We start from the raw sequence: 25,405 nt of genomic DNA on the forward strand, positions 1-25,405 counted from the left end.
TGAATGTCTATAGAAATTTTGTGAGCCATGAAAAATTGTTACTTTACTTTCTTTAAGTGAAAACTTGTACCACATAGGTTTCAAATTCAAATGATCAGTTTTCCATCTGTCTGTTCAGTATTTTTACAACTTTTTACGTATGGTAAATTATAACATATTACTTAACAGTTTTGATTTGGCTAAATGAATAATGTGCTTAAAACACAAATGACACATTTCACTGAATTTGTTTATAGTACTTCCCTGTACACTGAGTTGTGTATTACCCAAATATTTAAGTTAATAACTGAGTGTAAATGTATGCATCTTTTAAGATAATCTACAAAAAGTACTAACAGAACTGTTATTATTACACAAAAGCCTAAAATGTCATATGTATATAGTTTTTAACTTAAATTTGACTGTAATATTTTCCCTTGAAGTTTCTGATGAAAATACTAAAAACTTCAGTTTATAGTGATCCTGTTTCTGTGCTGGTTTTCAATGATAGTGTAAATAGTACAAGTTGTTTATATAGGGTGGTACTGGGCAGTTTGGAAGTGGAGGAACTGGCACGATGAGTAATTCTTTCCCACAGCAACCTATGTCTAACATTCAACAGCAGAACTTTGGGGTAAGTGTATAATAATTTGTCCATAACTCTGTAGTAAAAAATTTAAATCAAGGATATGATACTCAATAGCAACAATAACAATAGCAACAGTGACAACAATTACAACAATTAATAAAAGTTTTTAGGAAGTGATTTTAATATTTTTCCACTGATTGATGTTTACTATTTTTTCGTGCTAAGTAACTATTCTGTCTGACGTGCTCGATATCTGTCTTGTAAGATTATTGTCAGTTGACCATTATATTTTTTCACATCTGAACAAAAATGAACCAAACTTCATTTAATGTTATGTTTTGATATAAAAGAAAAACCAAATCTATAGTAATATGAAGTGCGTATGAAAGAATTTTATACAAAATTATATATTAAAGGTACTTATGCAGCATCTCTGATTTTTATTTTATTTTTTTGCAAGAGTAAACAAAACCAAAATTAAGATTAACAAATAACTTTATTTCTTACTTTTGAAGCTCATGTTATACTGTGATGTAGCTTACAGAGTGGATAATTATTCTCATTATTCATGACAAGTGTTTTAATGATGTCACAGTAGTAAAAATTACAGCGTTAAACGTTCCTTATGTAATATTTTATTGTCTACTGATTGACCAACAAACAACACACTGCTACATGTTGGTGTAAGTGGTTAAAACAGGTGACCTTTCCATGTGGCCTTTGGCCCCCTTTTGGGAAGATCAGTCTAGATATACACATTTTTGTAATTTCCTATATATCATAACTAGAGAAGTATTGTTTTATATTAGGAAATCTCAAGGGAAAAAACTTTAAAGAAGGAAAATAATGAAATGACTTGTAAGTGAAAATTTTATGTTAAAGTTTAGAACATGGAATGATTTATCAGTTATGTGTATGTGTCATATTACTGTTGACCGGACTTAAAATAAGTAAGTCAAGTTTATATTATTATTCATAGTCATTTGTACTTACTAAAAGGGTTGGGAAAGGTCCATTGGTTGATTAATATACAATACTTTGGATCTGAGAGTCTGACTTGAATTCTATTATCATTAAAAGAGAAATAAATACAATTGATATTTGCATTTAGGAGCTGTAGGTGAATTTCAGTGATTGTTAAATCCTATTCTTTGGACTTACAAGAGAAGCTCAATAAATTTGAGCTTATCACTTCAAAATTAGAGATGACTAGTACAGATGGCACTCAAGGAGCTTTGCTTGAAATTGGACAACAAACTATTTATTGAATATATGATATTTGTTTGTTTTTATTTCATATTTTTATATATATATGTATAATTATTTGTTACTGACTGTTACAGATGGGAGGGGTAATGAGACCTCAAATAGTACCATCTGGTATGGGAATGGGTACTGGAATGAGTATGTCTATGGGAATGGGAGTCACTCAGCCAAAGCAACCTTTGGGGATGTTTGGGGGAATTCAACCCCAACAACCCATGGGTAGTTTGCAGACTTCCTCAAAGCCCCCATCATCTGATACCATTGATCTGTTTGGAGCTCTATGAATGGTAGGTACTTTTTTGTCATTCATATTAAGGCTTTTAATTTCAAAATAAGTTTTCTGTGTACCTTTCAAAAGTAAGAAATGAGGGAAACTTTATTCAAATTAAGTGAATATATAGTCGGGACTGGTAAACCTAAATATTAAATACATATTGTTGTGCTGGGTAATAGTCTACATTTTATTTTTTAGTTCTTTATCTATTATTGTTATAACTAACAAATGGATGTATTAAATTCATTTTATTTCTTTCAAGTAAAGCTTTGCTTCATGAAGAAAAATGTGTCCTAGCATCACTTATGTTTAATAAGAAAAATATCTTGTTCTAAATGTGTTTACTGTATGACACTTTACACTTAAGTGTAAAAGCTTGAATTTCAGTAGTGGCTTTGTTTTGGGTTTAAAGTTTTATAGAAGGATAAAACCTCACTAAGTGTAAAAAAATCCGTAAATGCATTATTGTTTTTGCAGTACACATGTACGTGTAATTCAAGTTTAAAAATGTACAGTCACAATTAAATCTCTTGACATGCTTAAAGTAGTGAAAATAACTCTTGAAACTAAGCTTATACTTTCAAAACCTGTATATAAACACTGAAGCTTTTCCTTATGTTCAAAGTTATACACATGAATATTGAGGTCAGGGTTTGGTTTTAAGTTGTTGTTTTTTTGTTTTCTTTCTGTAAAAACATCTTTGGGGCTGCAAGCTTTAAAAAATTTTATATGGAAAACTTTTGTGGGGCTGTATGTGGTTTTGAAGTTCTCTGCTATGGTACTAATTTGCAATGGTTGTAGCAGTGTGTATAGTATTATTAAAATATTGATATTACCTTAGTTTTAAAAATCTGTATAGTAGTGGTATAGTCTTACCTTTATTTCTGTTTGTTTGAATATAAGTATAAAAAGAAATGTTTCTTAAGATGTATGTATTAACTGCGAGTTCTGTATATGAAAGTTAAAGCCTGTCGTTTTTTGACCCAGCTTGGCCAGGTGGTTAAGGCAAATCCCTGTCACACCAAATGTGACCACCCTTTTAGCCATGAGGCATTATAAATGTGACTCTCAATCTCCCTATTTGTTGGTAAGAGTAACTCAAGAGTTGGCAGTGAGTGGTGATGACTAACTGCTCTCCCTCTAGTCTTACACTGCTAAATTAGGGACTGGTACCACAAATAGCCCCCATGTAGCTTTGCATGAAATTTGAAAGAAAATTCAGATATTTGTGTACAATAACATTGTTGACTTTTATTGGTATCACAGATGTATTGTGTAATATAATTTTGTGGCTTGGAACTTTTTAAAAGGCTTGTTTTGTGGAAGTTTGTATTAGGTTTAAACATGTTTTGATCCTGCATTATTGTTTTTTATATTAAGATGTTTAATTAAGGTGTGTGTTTAGTTTTCAGTAGCATTGACATTCTGCATGATAACAGAGGGTTAACTGTTGTGAAAACTTGTAAACATTAAAAAACATAGTAAAAGTTTTCATAATTCTTTAATTTCTGATTATCACACAGTAAATACAAGTTTTTAAGATTCATTTTCAGCAATTTTAATAGGTGTTTGAGAGGTCCAAATTATGTTGCTAATATAAAATGATTTTAATTTATATTGTATATGTTTGAAAAGATTTTTGATTGAACTGTGGTCTTTACTTATATGAATGTAATAGAGAGAAAGAGATATATTATTGGCTATATTTACAGATATGTACAGCTTGAACTGGAGCATAGAGAAAACCTTGCCTGTTTCTGAGGTTATGTAGGTCTTTGTCATTGTCCTCATGGAAGATTTGTACACGTAGAGTTGAACATTTCCAAAGAATGGTTTTCATCAGTTTATTTACTTGTGTTTGATCACCAAGGGAGTGTCTTAACTTAAAAGAACAGAATGTTAATATTGTTGTCATGTTGTATGCTGTTTATTATAGTATCTGTTTGTGATGTGTGTGTTCCATGTATTAAATATATAACAAAAAAAAGACAGCCATATTTCTCATCAGCTACTTGTGTCTTCACATACACTTCCATAATTATGCAAAATTGGATGTTAGTGTGGAGTTTTTGTGAAACTAGAATTATGATTATATATTAAGAAACAATTGGTAGTTTTGCCATTATAATAGTTATGTCTATAAAATAATTATAAAATCATATAAAGAATCTGCAGGCAGAATTTTTTTCTTGCAGATAATTTGTAAAAGTATTTATTGTTGGACACTATTATTGTTTCATTTGGACATCATGTATCTGTTTTACTGATTCGTCACTTTTAATGATCTTGTTAAATGAATATGTCATAGAAAGTTTATTTTGTAATAGTTTATTTGATTTCAGACATTCATAGAGAAGGCTTGTTGTTAAAATAAATTTGTTAATGGTGTTTTAGAAATAATGTTAAATGCAGATTGTCAGAAGCAAATGTCAGTGACTTCTCAAATAGATGTTAAACTGTTAAACTTTCTTTTACTTTGTTTTTGAAAAAGTATAATTAATAATGATTTGTGTACACAGTGACCCTTCCTCACCAGACTTCTGTAAATCCAGGAATTTGTCTCTCAAACTTATGAAAAGCATGGATTAAACTGTGGCTGATGTTAGAAAAGTTTAATTCATGTATTGTAAAATGAAACAAAATTCTCAGTAGTAATGTGGTTTTAATTCAGTTTTTCAATACTTTTTCTAGAGTGAGTTGAGTTAAACTTGTGAAATATGTTTTGTAAATCAGTTCATTTTAAATGGACACTATGGAAAAAGGAGGAACCATCTCTGTATTGTAAATAGGTGGAGGCACTAGTATTGAAAGAGGAATGCTGGTTTATCCTATGTGAATACTGACACACAACACAGCTTTTGGAGTAATTAATTTGGCTCTCTTTCACAACTACTGTATAACTGAAAGAAATTTTAAATGTAGCTTCTCTATTAAAATACAGTTGTGAATCATACAAAATTAACACAGTTAAAAGGGACACATTATATATAAAAATGAGCTTGTCAGTGATAACATGTTTGTTTTCATGTAGCAGCATTTTTGTAACATGATGGCTTATATAAAATGAGCTCTTTAGCATTGTAGGGTTGGCAGATCACAGAATATTTCCAGTGGCACATGTATAATGTTTTTAACTGTAAAGGACATTGTTACAGCTTTGAGTGTAAGTTTTGCAGATTGTGAACTTGACATTTGGATATTAATCTTTTTCAATATGTATTATGAAGAAAAATCTGGTGTGGGGAAGCGTACTGTATACAACAAATACACTAATATTTACTGTGTGAATATTTGATAAACTTGGCAGAGCACAAAGTTGTTGGATTAATTAGTTGGATGAAGTAGATTTTTTTGTTATAATGCATGTAAAGAGAGGTGATATTTAAGCATAATTGTTATATTGTTTTGTTACACGTAAGTAGAAGCAAGATTCGTTTCAATTCAAATCTTGTTTTTAGATGTGCAAAACATTTTCAATCACAGTTATTGTATAATAACGATCAGTTTTGTAAATTCTTACTGAAAATTTTATGAGTGTATTTTAATGTTTGTCAGTAATTAACAAAATGTTTACCTGGGGAAGCACAGAATGACTGGGAACATCATATTGTATGTATACGTAAAAGGTATATTATGCAATTAGCTTCTCTTTCTAATCAATCAGAAGTCATAGTTGAGCATTGCTATGCTCTTGTGTTAATTTTAGGTGGAATACTGTTAGATCATTGGAGAGATAATACATTTAGTGCTACACTGTGTCATACTCTGGTGTGATCCTTCAACTGTGTTTGAAGTTGCTAAAGTTTGATATGAAGATGACTGATCAACATGAAAGAATGGCAATAGAGCATTTGATTTTCCTAAAGTAGTCAAAAACTGTAGGGAAATCATCTGGAAGCCTTTATCTGGTACTGTATACACACTGCTCCTTAGGTAGGATTTATGTTTTCAGATTCTTAGCCAAAAATCACATTCCATTGTATAATATTTTGTTGAGATTTATTTACTCTATATACAAACTTGCACAAAGCTGGGCTTTGGGAAATGTTGAAGCTGTATTTATTATTTCTCTCATTTCCTTGTCTATCTACTTCTCAGAAGCAATACTATGTACGTGAACTATATATTATATTTTTCTTTCTTCAGCAAAACTTGGTGTATCCATTGTTATTGTAAGTCAGAATCAGTAAATAAACCTTTTGACTCCTGAAAGTCTAGGCTTTAATTCATTCTCTATGAATTTTGTGTTGAGCAAAATCCTGATCCATCACACCTAAACACTTGAAATGTGCAAAGGAATTAACATTTCCTAGCTAGTTTGATATAAGTAATCAAATCAAAATGCTGATGCATCACACCTAAACACTTAATGTGCAAAGAAATTAACAACATTTCCTAGCTAGTTTAATATAAGTAATCAAATAAAAGATATTAAAATATTTTGGTCATATCATGCCAGGAAAGACCATTATTAATGCTCGAGATATTTAGTGTACAATGAGAACAAAGATACTGAGGCTTGGTTTACTATAGCTGTGTAACAAAGTATTTAAAGTAAAAAAATATACATTGAAATTCAAACCTTGGAGTTGGTCAATTGAGTATTGAAAGGACCTTGTAATATGTTTATTATAACCTATAAAATTTTTATTTCAGTTCAGTTCTAAACCTTTATTAAAAATTAAATGATTTTGATGGGAATATACGCGTGTATATAAATACGGATATTCAATGGAATAGTTTTTTTATATTCACGCATTATGAGAAAACTGGTTATTTACGATAATTTTATTTATATTAAAAAATTGATATATTTTAAAATCTTCGAACAATTGCCTGTGAGGTGTGAGGAACAGTATAAAAAATGTACAGAAAAGTTAAAGGCCATTTTATAATTTGTTTTCAACGAAAATAAACCTACAGACTAATTTCAAACTAGCTAATAATTTTTATTAGCTGTGTAACAAAAAATGATGTTTGGAAAGTCATACATTTTACGGTGAATAAATACGTATACTTTATTTTTGATTTCAGAAGTTTGTAAAGTTTTAAAACTTGAATCGATGGTTAATTTGATAGTTAGGGTTCACTTAATACATGGACGAAAGAAAATGAACATAAGCATAAATAACAGAATCATGTTCCATGTATTTCTTCGAGTAATGATATATGTATCCTAGATCAGTTTATAAAGAGAACCATTTGATACTCCAGAAATTGTAAAAATGGTCAATATTTCTTGGACCAGGCATGTCTCGTCTCAGCGTTTTATCTTAACACTGAATTGAAAAATCCCATTTGATATTTTGAAGCCGTCTGTGCATTATAAAAGTGACAGTCAAAACTTGATCAAACTAAATACCAGAAGAGTTGGCAGTGGGTAACGTTTATTAGATCATTTGTCTAGCGTATCAATCCAGCATAGTATGGGTAGATATTCTTTGTGTAAAAACGGTATAACTTGACACTTTTCACTGTACGTAAATTACCCAGTGAGCTAATAAACACATTTATGATGAAAGATTATGGTAATTCATTTATTGCTCAGCCTAGAAAGGTGAAATTTCTTGTTCATTAAAATTTTCAAAACTTCGTATTCACAAGAATCTGGCACACGTGTTTAACGTGAGATATTGGCTGTAAAATGTTTTGATGTTATTCTTGAGTTAATCTCGCATTGCAGATGCTAGCTCCATTATTTTTGTGTTGTCGAATTTTTCACTGAAGAACTCCGTCTTGTATAGAGTGTTTTGTAGTAGGAATCTGGAATATCTCTGTAGTCTTTTATATGTGGTACACTTAAATGGTATGGGCGATAAATGCATTCGGGAACGTTAACGTATTTACAATATATATATATATACACTGATCGTATAGTCCTCACTCCACCTAGAGCGGTGCTGTTTCTCCTTCAGTGCGCACTTTCTGCTGAAATGTAGTTGTTCGTATATTCACAATTTAGCGTTATAATTTTGTTTTAAATTGCCAACTTGTAACATATTCAGTAAGAAAATTCAGATTTAACTTTGTTTTTGTTTCTCTGGTACTCAAGCAAAGATCCATGAGGGCTATCAGCACTAGCCATGCGTAATTTGAAATGACAGTATAAAAGAAAATCAGCTAATAAATAGCATCCATTACCAACTCTACGCTAATTGAATAGTGGGACTTGACCAGCAGTCTTAAAATGTACCTAATGTGCGGCAATGGTACACGAACCACTGACATTCGAAATTTACAGTCTGACATACTAACCATCATGCCACACCCAGCCTGTTTATCTCTGCGAAACTAGTTCTGTTGAACCTCGTGTTGGAGTTTAGTAGCACCAACTCTGACTTGAGAGTCATCAGCGTATCACTCCCATTAATTCGGATGCTCTTTAAATGGCAGAAACACTAAACTATACAGAACAATAACAATTCGATTACAGTTAATATGTACGAATCATTATTGTTAACCGACAATGCGTATTTGGTTGACTGATAACTCAATAACTATTGTTCATTCTTTCGAGCAAATAACCTGTATTACTTGTCAACAACTCTACACGTTAGTTGTAACAGATTTACTGTTGTACGTTTATTTTAATACCCACGCTTGTTTCAATATAATTTTATTTTTTGCATTTGATGTGTATTGCATAAGTCCCGCCTATTCTTTAAATTTGTAGAAGCTTCTTGAGAGTAAGAATCAACAATATTAGTTTTATGAAAACGCTAGCGAGTTTTCGAATACTGTTGAAACTTCGAGAAAATCGCGTGATTCGAATAAAAACAGCTAACGAAGAGACTGTAATAGAAGATTATTATTAGTCAGCTACAGTTCGTGTACTATGGGCCTTGGAAGCTATAATTGTGATTAACACTTATTAATCGGAAAACTACAGCATTGGATTAGGAACGTTTATAGATTTCGAATATTACAAACTGTTCAACTTCAGCGAATTAATTCGGTCATTATCGTTTCTACATGGACATTAAATATCATCCTCGGTAAGAAGTGAGCTTGTAACCGGTGTAAGCCAACCAAGCTAGCTTGTTTGTTTGTAGTTGAGTGCAAAGCTACACAATGGACCATCTGTGCTCTGCCCAACACGAGTATCGAAACTCGGTTTCTAGCGGTGTGAGTCTGCAAACATACCGCTGTGCTGCTTGGGGGCCCAAGCTAACTAGCTTAAGCGAGGTGTTACAGTATCAACTCAGAATTAGTTTGTTCGCAGTGGACCTGGATCGTTGATAAAGTATTCAGTTCTGGACCAGGTGAATTAGTATTGTTTGCAAGTTTTTAAAACTCTTGTATATAAACCATCATTTCTAAAAACTATTAGTAATAACCGGTATAATAAATTGCATTTTTTGTTTGAATATTAAAAATGTATTTTTGTTAAAAGAAGAAAGTTGTATGTATCAATCTTGTTGGCAAATATCGTAAATTTGATACGTATTAACATTTAATTAACTGGTAAATTCAAATTTCCGGTTGTTTAGAATAGTAATACGTAACGTAATAAATCGAAGACTCGTCCGAAATAAAGTATAATACGTAATAATAGTGAATATTATTCAGTTCTGTAACTTTATGCTCAGTTAATTATAAATCACATAAAATCAGGTCTTAGAAAGTTTAGAATAAATATTTGGTACTTTCAACCTGAACAGAATTTCATGCGACACATGGGCTAAACGACTAGGTCAGAGACTCAGTAGCCATGCCGCATAGTATTGTTTGGAATTTTTCACAGAGTAAAAATTCTAGATTTTTTTTTATATTATGTAATTTATATAATTTTATTTTCATATTTTTTTAAAAGCGCATCAAACTCGATTCACATTCTCTACACACTTTTGTAATATGCTATTTTCAATGCAACAGGTGCTTTTCTAATACTTATATGTATCTAATAAAAAACACCTTGGGTGTGACAAAAAGGTACAACCAAGAAAAGACTGAGTGTGTGATTTAAAGGAATGAAATCAAAAGTGGCAGCTCAACTTACAGTACTGATAGGAATTTGACAGCCAATACGCATTAATTAGTTAACCAGTTTGCATTTTTTATTGAACTTTGGGTTTGTTCATGGGTAAAACAAAATACGCGGCATAACTAACTAATAAATGAATATTTGCTGTGAAATGTTTAAGAGTTATAAATGTAGGTACAAGTTTGGCTATCAATTTTGACTTTATTCCTTAATGTGGCACGCTGAATCATTCTTTTGGCCGCAGCTTTTTTATTTTTCATGCCTAAGGTGATGTTGACTAGCTATCTTGACCTTTTATCGATACACACCAACAAATTGCACCAAATAAGAAAGTGGTGTGCGATATTAACTAACATTAGCTTTAAGATCGCAATCCTATTATTCGGAACTGACTTTTCTTTAAAGAACCGATATATTCTTCAAAATATATATGACGGCATCGTCCTATCTAAAATAGTGTTAATAGCTTCCTTTAAAATAATGCCATGGAATTTAGATTAACAGTTTCTTGTCACCACACACTTGCAATTAGTACAGCCGTATCAAACATCATTATTTATACTGATTGCTTAAGATAATATCACATGATGCTAAATGCTCTTTAATTAGAATAATTTCATAAAACTTAGTAGATATATATTGAAGTTGGTAATGAATAATCAATAATAACCGTCTGTCTACCTGTATGATTCTTTAGAAAACTTGAGCTAGAAACTGTTGATCTAATTTGCTTGACCCACTAAATTCTTATGTACCAGCACGTTCTTTCACTTTACAGTTTTGCTGCTTTAAATCAGCTATTTTTAATCCGTATAAGAAGAAACTAAAAGTGGTCCACTTTTACTCTTAGCTGAAGCTGCATTAAAATGTTAGATCGATAACTCACATAACTTTTTGTGTGGGCATGCACAAATTTTTTCATTAAATTTGAGAAGCTGTTGTTCAATAACTTTGTACAAATGCCTTATTACATTCACACCAAATTTGACATCTTATCATAGCTCCTAAAGGTCTATCAGTGTACCAAATTTGAAAATAAATCTATGAAAGTATTTTTTCTATCAAATAAAGTTTTCGTATTTTTGATTGAATGACAAAAAAAGGTAGAAACTCAACAAAAATTGAAGATGTTATATGTATTTATCTCAGGTATGGCTTACCTTGAACTTTGGCATGTGAAGTAAGAGTCCGGTTGAGCTCATCCATTGAATGCATGTGATAGTTTGGATTGCAATTGCCCGAGATACACAAAATGGATAAATCGCTGAAATATAATTTCTGTTAATAATACAGGTTGTCTTGATATATATATGTGTTAGAGAGAATTATCAATGGTATACCAAAAACTATGGGTAAAAATCAATAGAAAGGCATGATGAACCCCGACGCAACTAAATATAGTGGGTGGTGATGACTAGCTGCCTTTCCTCTAGTCTTACACTGCTAAATTAGGGACGGGTAGCGCAGATAGCTCTCTTGTAGCTTTGCACGAAATTCAAAAACAAACAATTCTTTATATTGATCTTAAACTGAAGTTAGGTATTGATTTCGTCGATTTAGCGCAGCATATCGAAGTTTAAATAATAAACATATTTTTAGAATAAAAATAACTTAAGAAATGAAAAAGATAACATAAAACGTAAGCTTGAAGATAATTTTGTCGAGAATCACCCTAAAGCAATATTTCTTAACCTTTTCTGGATAACAAACCCCTTTGAGAATCTAATTTGAAAGCTATGGACCCCCTCACCAGAAAAAAATACATAAACATATAAGCACACACATACACACAAAATAATAGAGTCAAAAATCAATTTCTTTTCCCGCTTTACGGACCTGCAGTTGTGTCACTGGGGGAGGGGGCAATTCATGTTTCAGAGGAAAGGTACTAGGTCAGAAGGAAATGGTGAAAAAATTGTATCACAATATTCATTGCAGACTACGGTGACACATGAAATTTTGCACTCATACTGAAGGTGTGAACCACGGCATTACTTATCTTTTATACTGAAGGTGTGAACCACGGCATTACTTATCTTTTACACTGAAGGTGTGAACCACGGCATTACTTATCTTTTACACTGAAGGTGTGAACCACGGCATTACTTATCTTTTACACTGAAGGTGTGAACCACGGCATTACTTATCTTTTACACTGAAGGTGTGAACCACGGCATTACTTATCTTTTATACTGAAGATGTGAACCACGGCATTACTTATCTTTTACACTGAAGGTGTGAACCACGGCATTACTTATCTTTTATACTGATGGTGTGAACCACGGCATTACTTATCCTTTACACTGAAGGTGTGAACCACGGCATTACTTATCTTTTATACTGAAGGTGTGAACCACGGCATTACTTATCTTTTACACTGAAGGTGTGAACCACGGCATTACTTATCTTTTATACTGAAGGTGTGAACCACGGCATTACTTATCTTTTACACTGATGGTGTGAACCACGGCATTACTTATCTTTTACACTGAAGGTGTGAACCACGGCATTACTTATCTTTACACTGAAGGTGTGAACCACGGCATTACTTATCTTTTACACTGAAGGTGTGAACCACGGCATTACTTATCTTTATACTGAAGGTGTGAACCACGGCATTACTTATCTTTTACACTGAAGGTGTGAACCACGGCATTACTTATCTTTTATACTGAAGGTGTGAACCACGGCATTACTTATCTTTTATACTGAAGGTGTGAACCACGGCATTACTTATCTTTTACACTGAAGGTGTGAACCACGGCATTACTTATCTTTTACACTGAAGGTGTGAACCACGGCATTACTTATCTTTACACTGAAGGTGTGAACCACGGCATTACTTATCTTTTATACTGAAGGTGTGAACCACGGCATTACTTATCTTTTACACTGATGGTGTGAACCACGGCATTACTTATCTTTTACACTGAAGGTGTGAACCACGGCATTACTTATCTTTTACACTGAAGGTGTGAACCACGGCATTACTTATCTTTATACTGAAGGTGTGAACCACGGCATTACTTATCTTTTACACTGATGGTGTGAACCACGGCATTACTTATCTTTTACACTGAAGGTGTGAACCACGGCATTACTTATCTTTTACACTGAAGGTGTGAACCACGGCATTACTTATCTTTTACACTGAAGGTGTGAACCACGGCATTACTTATCTTTTATACTGAAGGTGTGAACCACGGCATTACTTATCTTTTATACTGAAGGTGTGAACCACGGCATTACTTATCTTTTACACTGAAGGTGTGAACCACGGCATTACTTATCTTTTATACTGAAGGTGTGAACCACGGCATTACTTATCTTTTACACTGAAGGTGTGAACCACGGCATTACTTATCTTTTATACTGAAGGTGTGAACCACGGCATTACTTATCTTTTACACGTGAGTGTGCGCATGGTCTGTTCAAACTTTACGATCAAGATGATTCAACATAGCTTCTTGACAAAGGATAGTTATTGAAAAGTTGCGAAGAGCAAAATGTTAGGCAATGGTTTTACTACTTTGTTATTACTGTACGTTAACGAACAATATTTATATATTATGGTACAGCCTAAACCACACTTCTTATATTTAGATTAGGAGTAAGAAAAAAAGAAAAGCAGGGAATCCGCAATTATAGAAAAACTTTTTATTTTCTAACCTTCTGTGTTTTACTTCTTATTGTCACTTTAATTATGGTATGAAGATAATTTATGGGAAATAAACCCCATGCGCGTATTGTGAATAAAATGAGAGTCACTTCGGTTTTGTTCACGCTACATACTTTTTATATTTGTGAAAAAATCTCAAGCCTTGCCCCTGACCTATCCAACAATTGTTGCTCCCACCCTCTCACTAGCTTAGTGTTAAGTCTAAAGGATTATATTGTTAGAAATTACGTTTCAGCAGTCGCAGTAGTACAGATGGTCTGTTGTATTCTTTGTAATAAGAAAAAAACAAATAAACAAATATTATTCATGTTCGAGTTTATTTTGCATGTAAAACAATTTGATGCAAAGTAATATGGTACTATTGTTTGTAGTTACGACATATATTTTTCATTTATAATTCTTTGTATATAATATGTACGTTGACCTTTATATGAAATAAACCGCAGCTGGTTAATATCAATTCGTCTTTACAATTTCTATTAGAAAGAGAATGCTGATAAAAAAAAACATTTTAGATCATAAATTTGCTAATACAAGTTAACAAATAGTAAGAAGTAACTATAGATTAATTATCAGTGTGATATTTAGTTGTATTATTGAAGTGATATGATTATTGGTAGGTTTAAAGCTTAGCTGCTAAGTCTAACTTAAATAGCTTATGGAAGCATGTTGTATTCAAAACGAACTTGTTCGTTATTCTTAGGCTTTGAATGCTCTAAGCTACATAATCGCCGTTTATAACAAGGAAGCAAATGTTTACAAGCACAGACAGGTTTCTTAGGTTAGTTTTTCTAACATTTTATATATAAATTTAAATAATGAAATACAGATATAAATGTTAATATATTTCACAGAATGTACTATAAGTGTATTGAAACATGAGAAAGCTTATTCCTAGTTTTGACCTTGGTGATTCAAACAAACACTACAACAAACTACCTTATATTTTTAATCTCTTTAACATTTTATTTCACTACGTAAAGTTGTAAGTATGGATAGTTTTAAAGAAATCTCTCATGTCATCTATATGTTACATAGTGAAAAATTGACAACTAAATATAGTTTTAATTCTTAAAAAGGCGATTGGTTTATGAGTATTCGATGTTGTGACCGACCACATTAACGCAAAACTTAACAACAGTGCTTTGTTTTAAACAGAGATAAATATTCTGAGATTTAAAAGTAATGGCCATTGACCTTCAAAAATCACACAAAGACAAGAGTCCCGGACATATTTCACTCGTGTAAGTGAAGAAAGTAAAACACAAGGAGATTTGAGTCAGCATCGTCGATATAATAAAAGTGAGCCACAAAGATACGAGCAATAATGATAGAAATTCGGAATTCGTTGAAATATTGACCTTTACGGCAACTCTTCTAAGAGAACTACTACCACATACATTGAAGCATATATAAGAGAAACATCTGTTACTTATTATACCAAGAAAAATCACAAAATAGTCCAACGATGCATACGCATACCGCTAGGAACCTATTTCTAGACTAAGACATTCCAAACAATACACGGGAAGATTATATCAGAGAGTGACTCGAATTGGGAAGAGTTTCTATATTTCTCCGTTGACATCACCTTGGGAATATCGGAAGTAGTTGTCATTACTTTCCACTAAGGGAGTTTCCAGCATCTCGGGATCTTGCTGTCAAGAGACAGCTTCTTTCGAACTGAAGTTTCCTAGGCTACTGAACTGAATTAATGACAAGTCGTTAGATGGTGGCGACGACTCCTTCCTCACTGGCTTACTGTCTCCACCACACATGATGGCGAACTTTAGTTCACGGGACAACTCCACACACAAAGAGTCCTTAGTAAACGAAAAACAAAACTAGATTTATGTTCGTGGTACATTTTAAAAACATACAGTTTCTTTAGAAAATGAAACCAGACACTAAATTATTTTTTTTATCCATTTGAAAAACAAACAAACAAAAAACGTTATTTGAAACTAAAATTAACCCTAAAGCAATTAGTTAAAACTAAATTTCTGCAGTGGTAGTTTGTAAGAGCGCAAAATTTTTATGCCCCTCCGTACTGATAATACAAAGATGTTTTCAATATTCGATAACATTTAATTAAAATTACAGTTGGAAATTGCTTCCCCCTCTTATCGTGTACTTTTTTTTATCCCGTTTCTCACTTCTCTAAACAAAACATTATATGGTAACCGAGGTTCAGAACCATACTAATCTGAACTTTTCTATTGTTATGAAATACTGTGCTTATCGATTCCTGTAAGTCGCTAAACGATAATTTGGCTTCCGTTTTGCGGGTCATGGTATAGTTTTGAATAACTGTACATATAAAAATATTTGAATATACATGTAATATTTATATGTCTATATTTATATTAATCAATATCATTTTAGACTTCATAAATCATTTTACCGACCGTAAACAAAATAAATTTGAAATATTAGGAGTTATGAGTTTCAAATAGTCTTAAATCTTTTCTTAGGTGAAAAATTGAGTTTCTGCAAGTAAAACTAAAACAGGTAGGAATCAATTTTTTATCCTGATTTTTGTACGTGCTACTGCTTAAGCATTGTGCTTTATCTTATAACTATATTCTAGTTTATTGGTTTATGAATAATTACATACTTCCTTACTCTGTTGTGGACCATTTTCCTTAGAATTTAAAAGTCGAATATTTGACAGCTGTTTATTATAGTGATAAATGTCTTACCCTTTCTTCAACGGGAATAGTTCGTAATTTCCAAGTGAATTCCAGGATAACGATTAAACACGCCACACATAATCCAGTAGATAGAACTAGAAATACACCACCCACATTGTCCAATCCTAATTCACTAGCTGAAACGGAATGACTGGTTTCTTCCATGACACAATATTTTTCTTCGTTTTTCCACCACCTTTGTTTCAGCATTTGTAAAACGCCACCTTCTTGAAGCTTAAGAATAGCACTTGACAATAACGTTCTGTACGGAGAACCTTAAAGGAACATAAATAAAGAAGTATATATGGAAAGTGAAAAACTTAATGTTCAAAACTTAAACCCTTAACTTCAGTTTAAGATCCATACAAAAAATTGTTTTGTTTGTCTTTGAATTTCGCGCAAAGCTATATGGGGGCTATCCGCGTTAGCCGTTCCTAGTTTAGCAGTATAAAACTAGTGGGAAGGCAGCTAGTCATCACTTCCCACCGCCAACTATTGGGCTATTATTTTACCAACGAATAGCGGGACTGACCATCACATTATACCGTCCCCACGACTGAAAGGGCAAGCATGTTTGATGCGACAGCGTTTCGAACTCGCTACCATCGAATTACGAGTCGAGCGCCTTATCCACTTGTCCATGTCAGCCCTATTTTAGTAAAGAAGGACTTTTTATAATTTTTCGATTATTTAACTTCCATACCGTAATGGTAACATGTGGTCCAGAAAGTCGTTGATATTGGTTTATTATAGTTGCTTACATTGTATGTCCTCAGTCAGGAAATATCACGAGATAACACGGTTGAATGGACAAGGAAAAAGAGTCTACCTGTTGAATTCAGGTGCGCTTCTTTAGTTCACACTTAAAGAAACTCAATCAAGGTATCAAAGACAGAGCACTTTTTATTTCTTGACTGATTCTGTCGAAAGTAGGAGAATTACCAATCTGTCGAAAAATTGGTTTTACCTTAAAATATCACAATGTAAAACAGTCATCCAGCCTGTTGTTTCTAGAAATACAAGGTTTTTGCTTTATAGTTACCTTTCTTATTGAATACTAAATGACCATGTATTTGTTTTAGTGTAATCTCCCGGGTTTTGTATAACAAGGATATTTTATCCAGGTTTTTTATAGTTTTTCGATGAGTTTTATGGAAGGGGTCATCTACAATGGGTAGAGTCCAGAAGACATTTCCAGTCTGTGAGATTTATTGAATTGTTTTTGTTCAGTTCTGTTTGCAAGAGATCTTAATAAAATTCTGAAATCCAGTTTTACAGTCGTTTTTGTTGCAGATTTTATCAGTTTTTTAAAGTTGTCCAGTAATTAGGTGGATAATTTGAGTTGAAATGAAAAATTCGTGGCTTGACATAGGTTTTTTGATATATTTTAGTAACAAGTTTCTTATTTTCAACAGAGGAATGGTATCAGGATTCCAAATGCTGAAAATATTATCAATGTCAGGTTTTTATCCTGTTTCAAACTCCTACTGCAAAATTACAGAGCTTTTAAAGGCGTGCACAAAAAGTGTAGCGAGAGAAATAACATAACGATACTTTGCGAAGAGTATCATTAGACTTAGATTCAAGTGAGGAAGAATTAGATTTCACATTCATAACCGCGTTATTTTGTCTTCTATAGGAATAGAGTGATGCTTGGCAATAACATCTCGAGTGAATAATATAATGCTAGGACTGATAAGAAAGTCATCATTCCTTAATCTGTTGATGAAGTTACGGGAATTATTTAAACGCAATTTAGAAATAGCTGACTACCTTCTCTAAAACCCACGATAAGTGAGTTAGGGGAGAATTACACGTATAAACTATGGGTCTGAGAGGTATGTCTACATTTTGCTCTTGATATAATCAACTATACTTGGTAGGGAGAACACAGATAGCCCATTGTGCTGCTTTATGTCTAGTTGCAAATAAGCGCTTGGATATATTTTTAAAAAAGCAATAAATATGCGTAGAATAAGCTTAATTGGTTACGACAGCGTTTATATTCTTTATTTACCTAAAGAATAAAAGATGAAATTATTTATATTTCAACTTGCCCTAAAACTGTAAACAGCATTTCTTGAATATTTCATTAAATGAATCATTAAAAAAAGGAAGTGAAAAATGGTATCCAAATACAACATGGAAAACACCCAAAAGCTAAATAACATCAACCATATATAGTTGCGGACTGTTAGCGACAGTATTAGATGTTCGCAGTTATTCTGAAGGTGATTGTCTCTTATATTTTACTGCAATAAATAATCGAAAATCCCTGAAACCTAAGAGATTAACATACTATTTGATCTTTAAACACTGAGTTACTAGTGACAACAACTCCAGTTTTGTATATCGCTAATCATCCGTTGACAAAACGACACAGTGAAAGCTTTTCAAGGTTATAATGTGTGTCATAAGCAAAATATGCTCGTTACAGGATTGGTTCCCTGTTTTTTTGGAATATCAACTTAGTAATCAGTAAAAAAATAATTTTCGAAAAATCTCAAATACTGTAGAAGATTGCCATATGGTATAAAATAATAGGTCCAGCATGGCCAGATTGTTGAAACATTCAACTCGTAATCTGAGGGTCGCGGGTTCGAATCCCCGTCCCACCAAACATGCTCACCTTTTCAGCCGTGGGAGTGTTATAATGTGATGGTCAATCCCACTATTCGTTGGTAAGAGAGTAGCCCTAGAGTTGGCGATGGGTGGTGATGACTAGCTGCCTTCCCTCTAGTCTTACATTGCTAAATTAGGGATGGCTAGCGCAGATAGCCTTCGTGTAGCTTTGCGCCAAATTCAGACAAACAAACATAAAAATGTAGATTGTTTTTATTTGCCCCGTATTAAGTTCTGAAATATTGAGACAAAATTAGATATTGCATTCTATTAGGTTGAGGAATAATTCGTGAGCGTTTTTAAATAATTTCATTCAAGCATTACATGCAAGACTATACAATACTTCAATGCATGAACACATTACACCCAAAACATTTATTATGATACTTTATTTCATGTAATACTTAGGTATATAGTATGCATTGTTGTAAACGAAATTGCAAGAAATTAAAAGCGAAAAGTAGATGGTGTCGAAAATGCTCGATTTTATCCACTTGACATTCCATTTAATGAGCTGAAAATGAAAGCAAAAATTAAAGACATATGAAAATCAAACACACCATCTATTAGAGCAAAAAATTATTTACCAAATAACATGAAATAATTTGCGAAAGTTTTTTTAACTTGAAAAAACGCTCACGAATTATTCCTCAACCCAATATAAAGACCCGGCGTGGCCAGGTGGGTTAAGGCATTCAACTTTTAATCTCAGGGTCGCGAGTTCGAATCCCCGTCGCACCAAACATGCTCGTCCTTTCAGCTGTGTGGGCGTTATAACGTGACGGTCAATCCCACTATTCGTTTGTAAGAGAGTACCTCTAGAGTTGGCGGTGGATGGTGATGACTACCTGCCTTCCCTCTAAACTTACATTGCTAAATTAGGGACGGCTAGCGCAGATAGCCCTCGAGTAGCTTTGCGTGAAATTCAAAACAAACAAACAAACAAACAAGCATTGTATAAAACATAAAAGTATTCAGATAAATTCACTTCATTTACTTGACGAATTATAGTTTATTACCACATAATTCAAAAACTTCTTATAATGCTTACCTGTTTGTGGGAAATAGGGATGAATAGTTTTCATAAACATGGATAATTCTTGGGTTAATTACTAAGAAAAGGCTTTAAAAAATAACTCTTGTAATATAATATTCACACTGTAACAAATTTACTGTTGTATATTTAATTTAGTGCCTACGATTGTTTCAGTACAGTTTTCTATAGTCAGCTATAGTCAAGTATTTTGTTATTCGTTTTATATATATAATTGCATTTTATATATCGGTATCACATACACGCATTATTTTATTGTACCATGTCAAATAAATTGATTTCGTTTGAATATCTCCCTATTGACACTTTGGTAAAAATGACAACTTTCGCAAAAACGCTCATTTTCGTAGCAGTTTTTTTCTTGCGCTCAATAAAATATATAACACGGTGGCAACCAACGAAAGAAATACCAGCGGCTACTTAGCAAACATGAGCACTCTATTCTGCTGTATGTATCCATTATAGCGAAATCCAAACACCTTCACCAACGATGCCTTGCAGTCAATCTTCTTTGCTCAAAAACATATGCAATGTAATTTTCCTTATTAATATATTATTTCAAGTAATGGCAAAAGACGGTTGTAAACGACCCATTATATGATTATACGATCATATTACATATATCCTTTGATCGAAAGGTTTGGGTTGACCGCACATTTTATATTAAGTCCTCACTACTTTAGGAAAATTACCGTTGAATAGTTAATGTATAAAGAATATTTTATATTAGTTATAAACGAACTTATAACACCAGAAGCTTTTATTTTTTTAATGGACATTCAACCTTTCGTTTTAGAGCCTTTCAGGTTTGTGTTTTGGTGGAACGATCCTAAAATGCTGCAACATGATACGTTGGGTCTTCAATTAAAGAAAAGTAATAACTATAGTGCTATAAGATCCTTCATTAGTAGTATTAACAATCACAAATATGTATACTTGTAGAAAGGCGCATGCGTAATGTTCTCTTATTGTTACTAAATGCTTTCGAATGTAGCGATACAGGATAAACGGAGTATAACGACCAGGTACTTAGGTACTTCAGGTTAGTCTTAAATTTCCAACAGATGCATTTAACTGCTGGATAATGCTATTAAATATTATTTGTTTATTTCAAGCGCTTTTATAATTCTTTATCCGAAAACTTGAGAGGGAATAATCATTAGATCGGACAACATATAATAGTTTTATTTTTATCTTTTTGTCCAAACGAAGTTTTAATAGCTTAAAAGGTTTCTTTTGGTCTTCATTTCTCATTTTAACATGTTAAAATAATATATTAAGTTAGACGCTACTAAACCTTGTTATTTTCTAAATTAATACACCAGGATTGGGCCTAAATGTTTCATTGGTTAGCCTTCTTTCCATGCTATACTCATAATGTGCTAGTTAGGGTTCGGCCTATTACTTTTTTTTTTTGTCGTATAGCATTTATGTTATAACTGCCAGTTTAATGTAAGAGGTATTGCGTGAATTTACATTTAAACGTGTTTGAAAATCTTTTTATGTTTCGTGGTATTTGAGGAATTTTTATGTTTACAAAAGCGAGTTCCTTTATTTCATAATTCAATAGATGGTATGATAGATTGAATGTGTTATTATATAGGAAATGCAAAAAAAGACAACTTAAATTTTATAAACGTATTTTAGGGTTAAAGTTTTCATTCATTGTAAAAAGGAAGTGCCATACTAACCTAATTTCCTCAAATTCAAAGTTAGCCCAGTTAGACTCTGCCGCTCAATAAAGTATAAAGAGATGCAATTGAAATGCTATATGTGAAACATACTAGGTGGCCTTTTTCCTCTGAACTTAAAAATTTTTCACACTTAGAGCATTAGTAAGTGTAGGGAGCACATAATCGGCTTTGAAATATAGTGATATTCTTGAGCTAACCATGATTCTCGCTTTGTTGTTTCTGAAATTTCCTACGGAAAGTGACAGTGGAGTATTATTTTGGCCTGTAGAAATGTATTTTACAGTAATATAGGTCGAGTAGAAGTTTGGATTTAACTTTTTTCTAAGTGACATTGCTTTCTCATCTCGTAAACATGACTCTTGGTTGAGTTATGTTTCTTTTTTGAATGATTAAATAGTTTTTTTTACTGCTAAACTTGTGTTCAGGTTCTTTTCTCAGGTAGTCAAGTGAGAAATATCAACCCACAATACATACTCTGCCAAACTTCTAGTTAGAAGGGGTATTATTCATGATTGAAAGAGATCAGTGTAATTAGAATATTATATTGTCCTGATTTAGAAAATAATGAAAATGAAACAACCGAAAAATTCGATTATTTTTAATCTATAACAAGCTGTACATTAAACTGTACCACCTACTGATTTTACTTTGCTGTAAATTGTTCTCGCAGTATTCTCAAAATTTCATGCTCTTTCTATTTGAAGTTAATCCCATCCATACTGAGCAGATGTTACAAGATTGTAAACGCATTAATTCCTTTACACAGGTACAGGATACTTAGTGCAGCCTCTGTTCTTCAACTATAGTCTAAAACTAGCATGTACAAATTTTGTTATGGATTTCTAAGAAGGTAATATATTGAAACAAATAACAGACTACTTAGAAAGCAACATTTTTCTGCAGTGACCAAAGGGTTTGTTACTGTGGGGTTTATTTTGAATACATTTCTTTTTTTGATTTAATATTCTGGTACTGTAATGTTTTCAGATGATCTAGTGCACTTTCAAAGAGCATTTATATTGTATGAGTAAAAAAAGGAAGCTATTGCTGAAGAGAGAAATCAATCTAGGAAAGCGGCAAGGACTAGGAGAAGCACTTTTTTAGATCCAGAAGTTTAGGTGATAACAGTAAGAGTAAGAGTAAGAGTAAGAGTTATCTGTACCATCAATCTGTCCTCAGGATTTTGAGTTTAAAAGAGTACCTCAGTGGGCAATCCTGGGCACTTCTGGTACAAACATCTGATGGTTATTTCTCATAGTTTGCAGAACATGGTAGTAGAGAAGGATCGTGGTTGCAATGAGTGCTCTGAATATTTTTAGACTTGAAGTCTACTTACTGCAGTAGTCTGTATGAGACTTCAAGATGGTTGTGGAAAAGTCATAGCATTGCATGGCACTTTACGATGTTATCAATGGCTGATAAAATGAAGATGCATGCACTGGACAAAGTTTGTGTGCTTAACAACAATGCTATAATACAAAACAAGTAGCAACTTACTGCAATACAATGGAATTAGAAGTTATTTAGGAGTACTTCAGCTTGAATAAACATACTGACAATGCTCGAAAATCACATCTGGTAGCTGAAGAAACCGTGAGATGTAATAATGACCTGTTGTACGCTACCTTATTTCATTATTATGGTAATAATTCATGTGCTAGTGTATGTAGAGTAGTCACACTATTGATTTAACACAAGAAAACTGTATTCATCAGGATTCATATACATCTGGATTTCAAGAAGAAAATAAAGAGCTCTCAGGGATATCTCAGTTGGATTTTAGCAGGGAAGATGACAGTTGAAGCTTTAAGTGGTTCTTGATGAGAATTAACACAGATAGACATGCTAGTATTCGAGGAAACAGTAAAGGTGTACCTGAACTGTTTCTCAAATGTTCAAGCGAGTTGTTATTCACAAATAGATAGAATAAAGGATAGGTGGTGCAATGCTAAGTGCTTAATTTAGATGTTCCAACGCTCATTGCCCTAGAGCATTTGGATGAAGAGTTACTCAGTGACTAATACAAAATTAGTAACGATTTATACTGGAAAAATGAAGGACTTATAGGATTGAATTAAAATTCCAAAGGCGAGGACTAAAAAAAAAAACATAGACACTCAAGGAGATGATTTAAGGAAAACACATAAAACATTTACTATCATGTATCTTGAAGATTACGTGTTTTTCATCTACAAACTCTTTGAAGTATATACACCCTTGTGCAAATTAATTGAAACAAAAGGTCATTTTACAATATTTTCAGCATGGCGGCCGTTGTAGGCTCGCTGGATCCGCTGATTTCCTTTAATAGTCATTTTTTCACACAGACGGCGTCATTAGCTATGTTTTACAGTACGGTCGATCTATTTTTGGGATATATGACGAAATTTTGAGGAATATTACGTTATTCAAAATTGCGTTAGAAGGGCAAGGAGACCAGTCAAAAAACAACTTCTTACCAACTCAACGAAGAAAAAACGGTATCAATGGGGTCTGAAATACAAGAACTGGACGCAAGAACAATGGAGGAAGGTGTTATTCAGTGACGAGACTCATTTCTTCGTACAGGGTAAAAGAAGTCTGCATGTTCGCAGATCTCCAGGTGAGAAACTTCGAGAATCTAATATCAATCAGTTCGTAAAACATCCCTTGAAGAAGATGTTTTGGGGCTTTTTCAGCTACTATGGTGTCGGAGGCTTACATATCTGAAACTCAATCAGTAGACTAATATTAAATTTGACATAAATTTTCAATAAGTGTTGTAATACAGTAGTACATAATGAAGAGAGAAAGAGCAAACATTAAAAAGTTTTTTTGCACACAGAGAAAAATGTCCTGTTACGTAACTGGTGTTTCAGACTCTCAAAACAATCTTGAAGAACACATCAATGCAAAACGAAATGAGCTTCATAAATCGAGAACAGGTAATTCCTATATATATATATATTACGTATTTTGCCCAAATAAAGTCGGTGACTAGTACCTCGGTTAAACGTTTACTTTTAAGTTTTTTTCGCTTTCTAAGAAACTTATATAGAACAGAAAATTTCAATTAATATATTTGAAATAATTATCACGTGGAACTAGTCTCATTAAAACTTAAAATTCACAAGATAAAAGCTAATTAAGTAATGTTACAATAATAATTCGATTTTGTTCCATCTTTTGGTTGACTAAAAACCACTTTATAGATAATAACAGATAAATGTATTAATGATTATGTGAATTTACTATATGTATGTATTCCTAATATTATATTATAGGTAATGTCCTACTAGGCAAATGTTAATTGCAGCTGTATATTTACACTTTCAATAATTTTTATGCAAATAGTAAAAGTTAACTATGTTGAGACGTAACTGTTAATTTTAGCAGTAGGTTTAAATAATGTATGATTATGTATTCGATGTATGTCCTGTGAGTGTGGACCAACATAAGGTATAATATAGTAGTGAATGTCATAAATTCAGAACAGTGTAAAATGGGATGTTTTCAGCATAACCGAAACTTCTGATATTTTGGTTGCATTATATTTTGTCGTTACTTCTTTGAATTCGCAAAAAACCTTCCA

General features: G+C 32.6%; 2 protein-coding genes across 7 annotated transcripts in view; one reads left to right on the forward strand and one right to left on the reverse strand.

Moving 5' to 3' along the window:
- Window positions 1-6,320, forward strand: part of LOC143247553 (phosphatidylinositol-binding clathrin assembly protein LAP-like) — a 77,093-nt gene extending 70,773 nt beyond the window's left edge. For all 5 annotated transcript variants that reach the window (XM_076495847.1, XM_076495830.1, XM_076495866.1 and 2 more), the window contains 3 exons: window positions 518-613; window positions 1,912-2,121; window positions 3,821-6,320. In XM_076495847.1, the coding sequence (XP_076351962.1) occupies window positions 518-613; window positions 1,912-2,118 (303 nt within the window). In that variant the 3' untranslated portion in view covers window positions 2,119-2,121; window positions 3,821-6,320. The remainder of the gene's footprint in view (window positions 1-517; window positions 614-1,911; window positions 2,122-3,820) is intronic.
- A 7,757-nt stretch (window positions 6,321-14,077) lies between these two features.
- The window catches only part of LOC143247576 (glutamate receptor ionotropic, kainate 2-like), a 158,256-nt gene continuing 146,928 nt past the window's right edge, over window positions 14,078-25,405 (reverse strand). For both annotated transcript variants that reach the window (XM_076495887.1, XM_076495878.1), the window contains 2 exons: window positions 16,474-16,739; window positions 14,078-15,594 (listed from right to left, as the gene is read on the reverse strand). In XM_076495887.1, the coding sequence (XP_076352002.1) occupies window positions 15,433-15,594; window positions 16,474-16,739 (428 nt within the window). In that variant the 3' untranslated portion in view covers window positions 14,078-15,432. The remainder of the gene's footprint in view (window positions 15,595-16,473; window positions 16,740-25,405) is intronic.

This window comes from Tachypleus tridentatus, chromosome 1, assembly GCF_004210375.1.
Source record: "Tachypleus tridentatus isolate NWPU-2018 chromosome 1, ASM421037v1, whole genome shotgun sequence".
Taxonomy (NCBI): domain Eukaryota; kingdom Metazoa; phylum Arthropoda; class Merostomata; order Xiphosura; family Limulidae; genus Tachypleus; species Tachypleus tridentatus.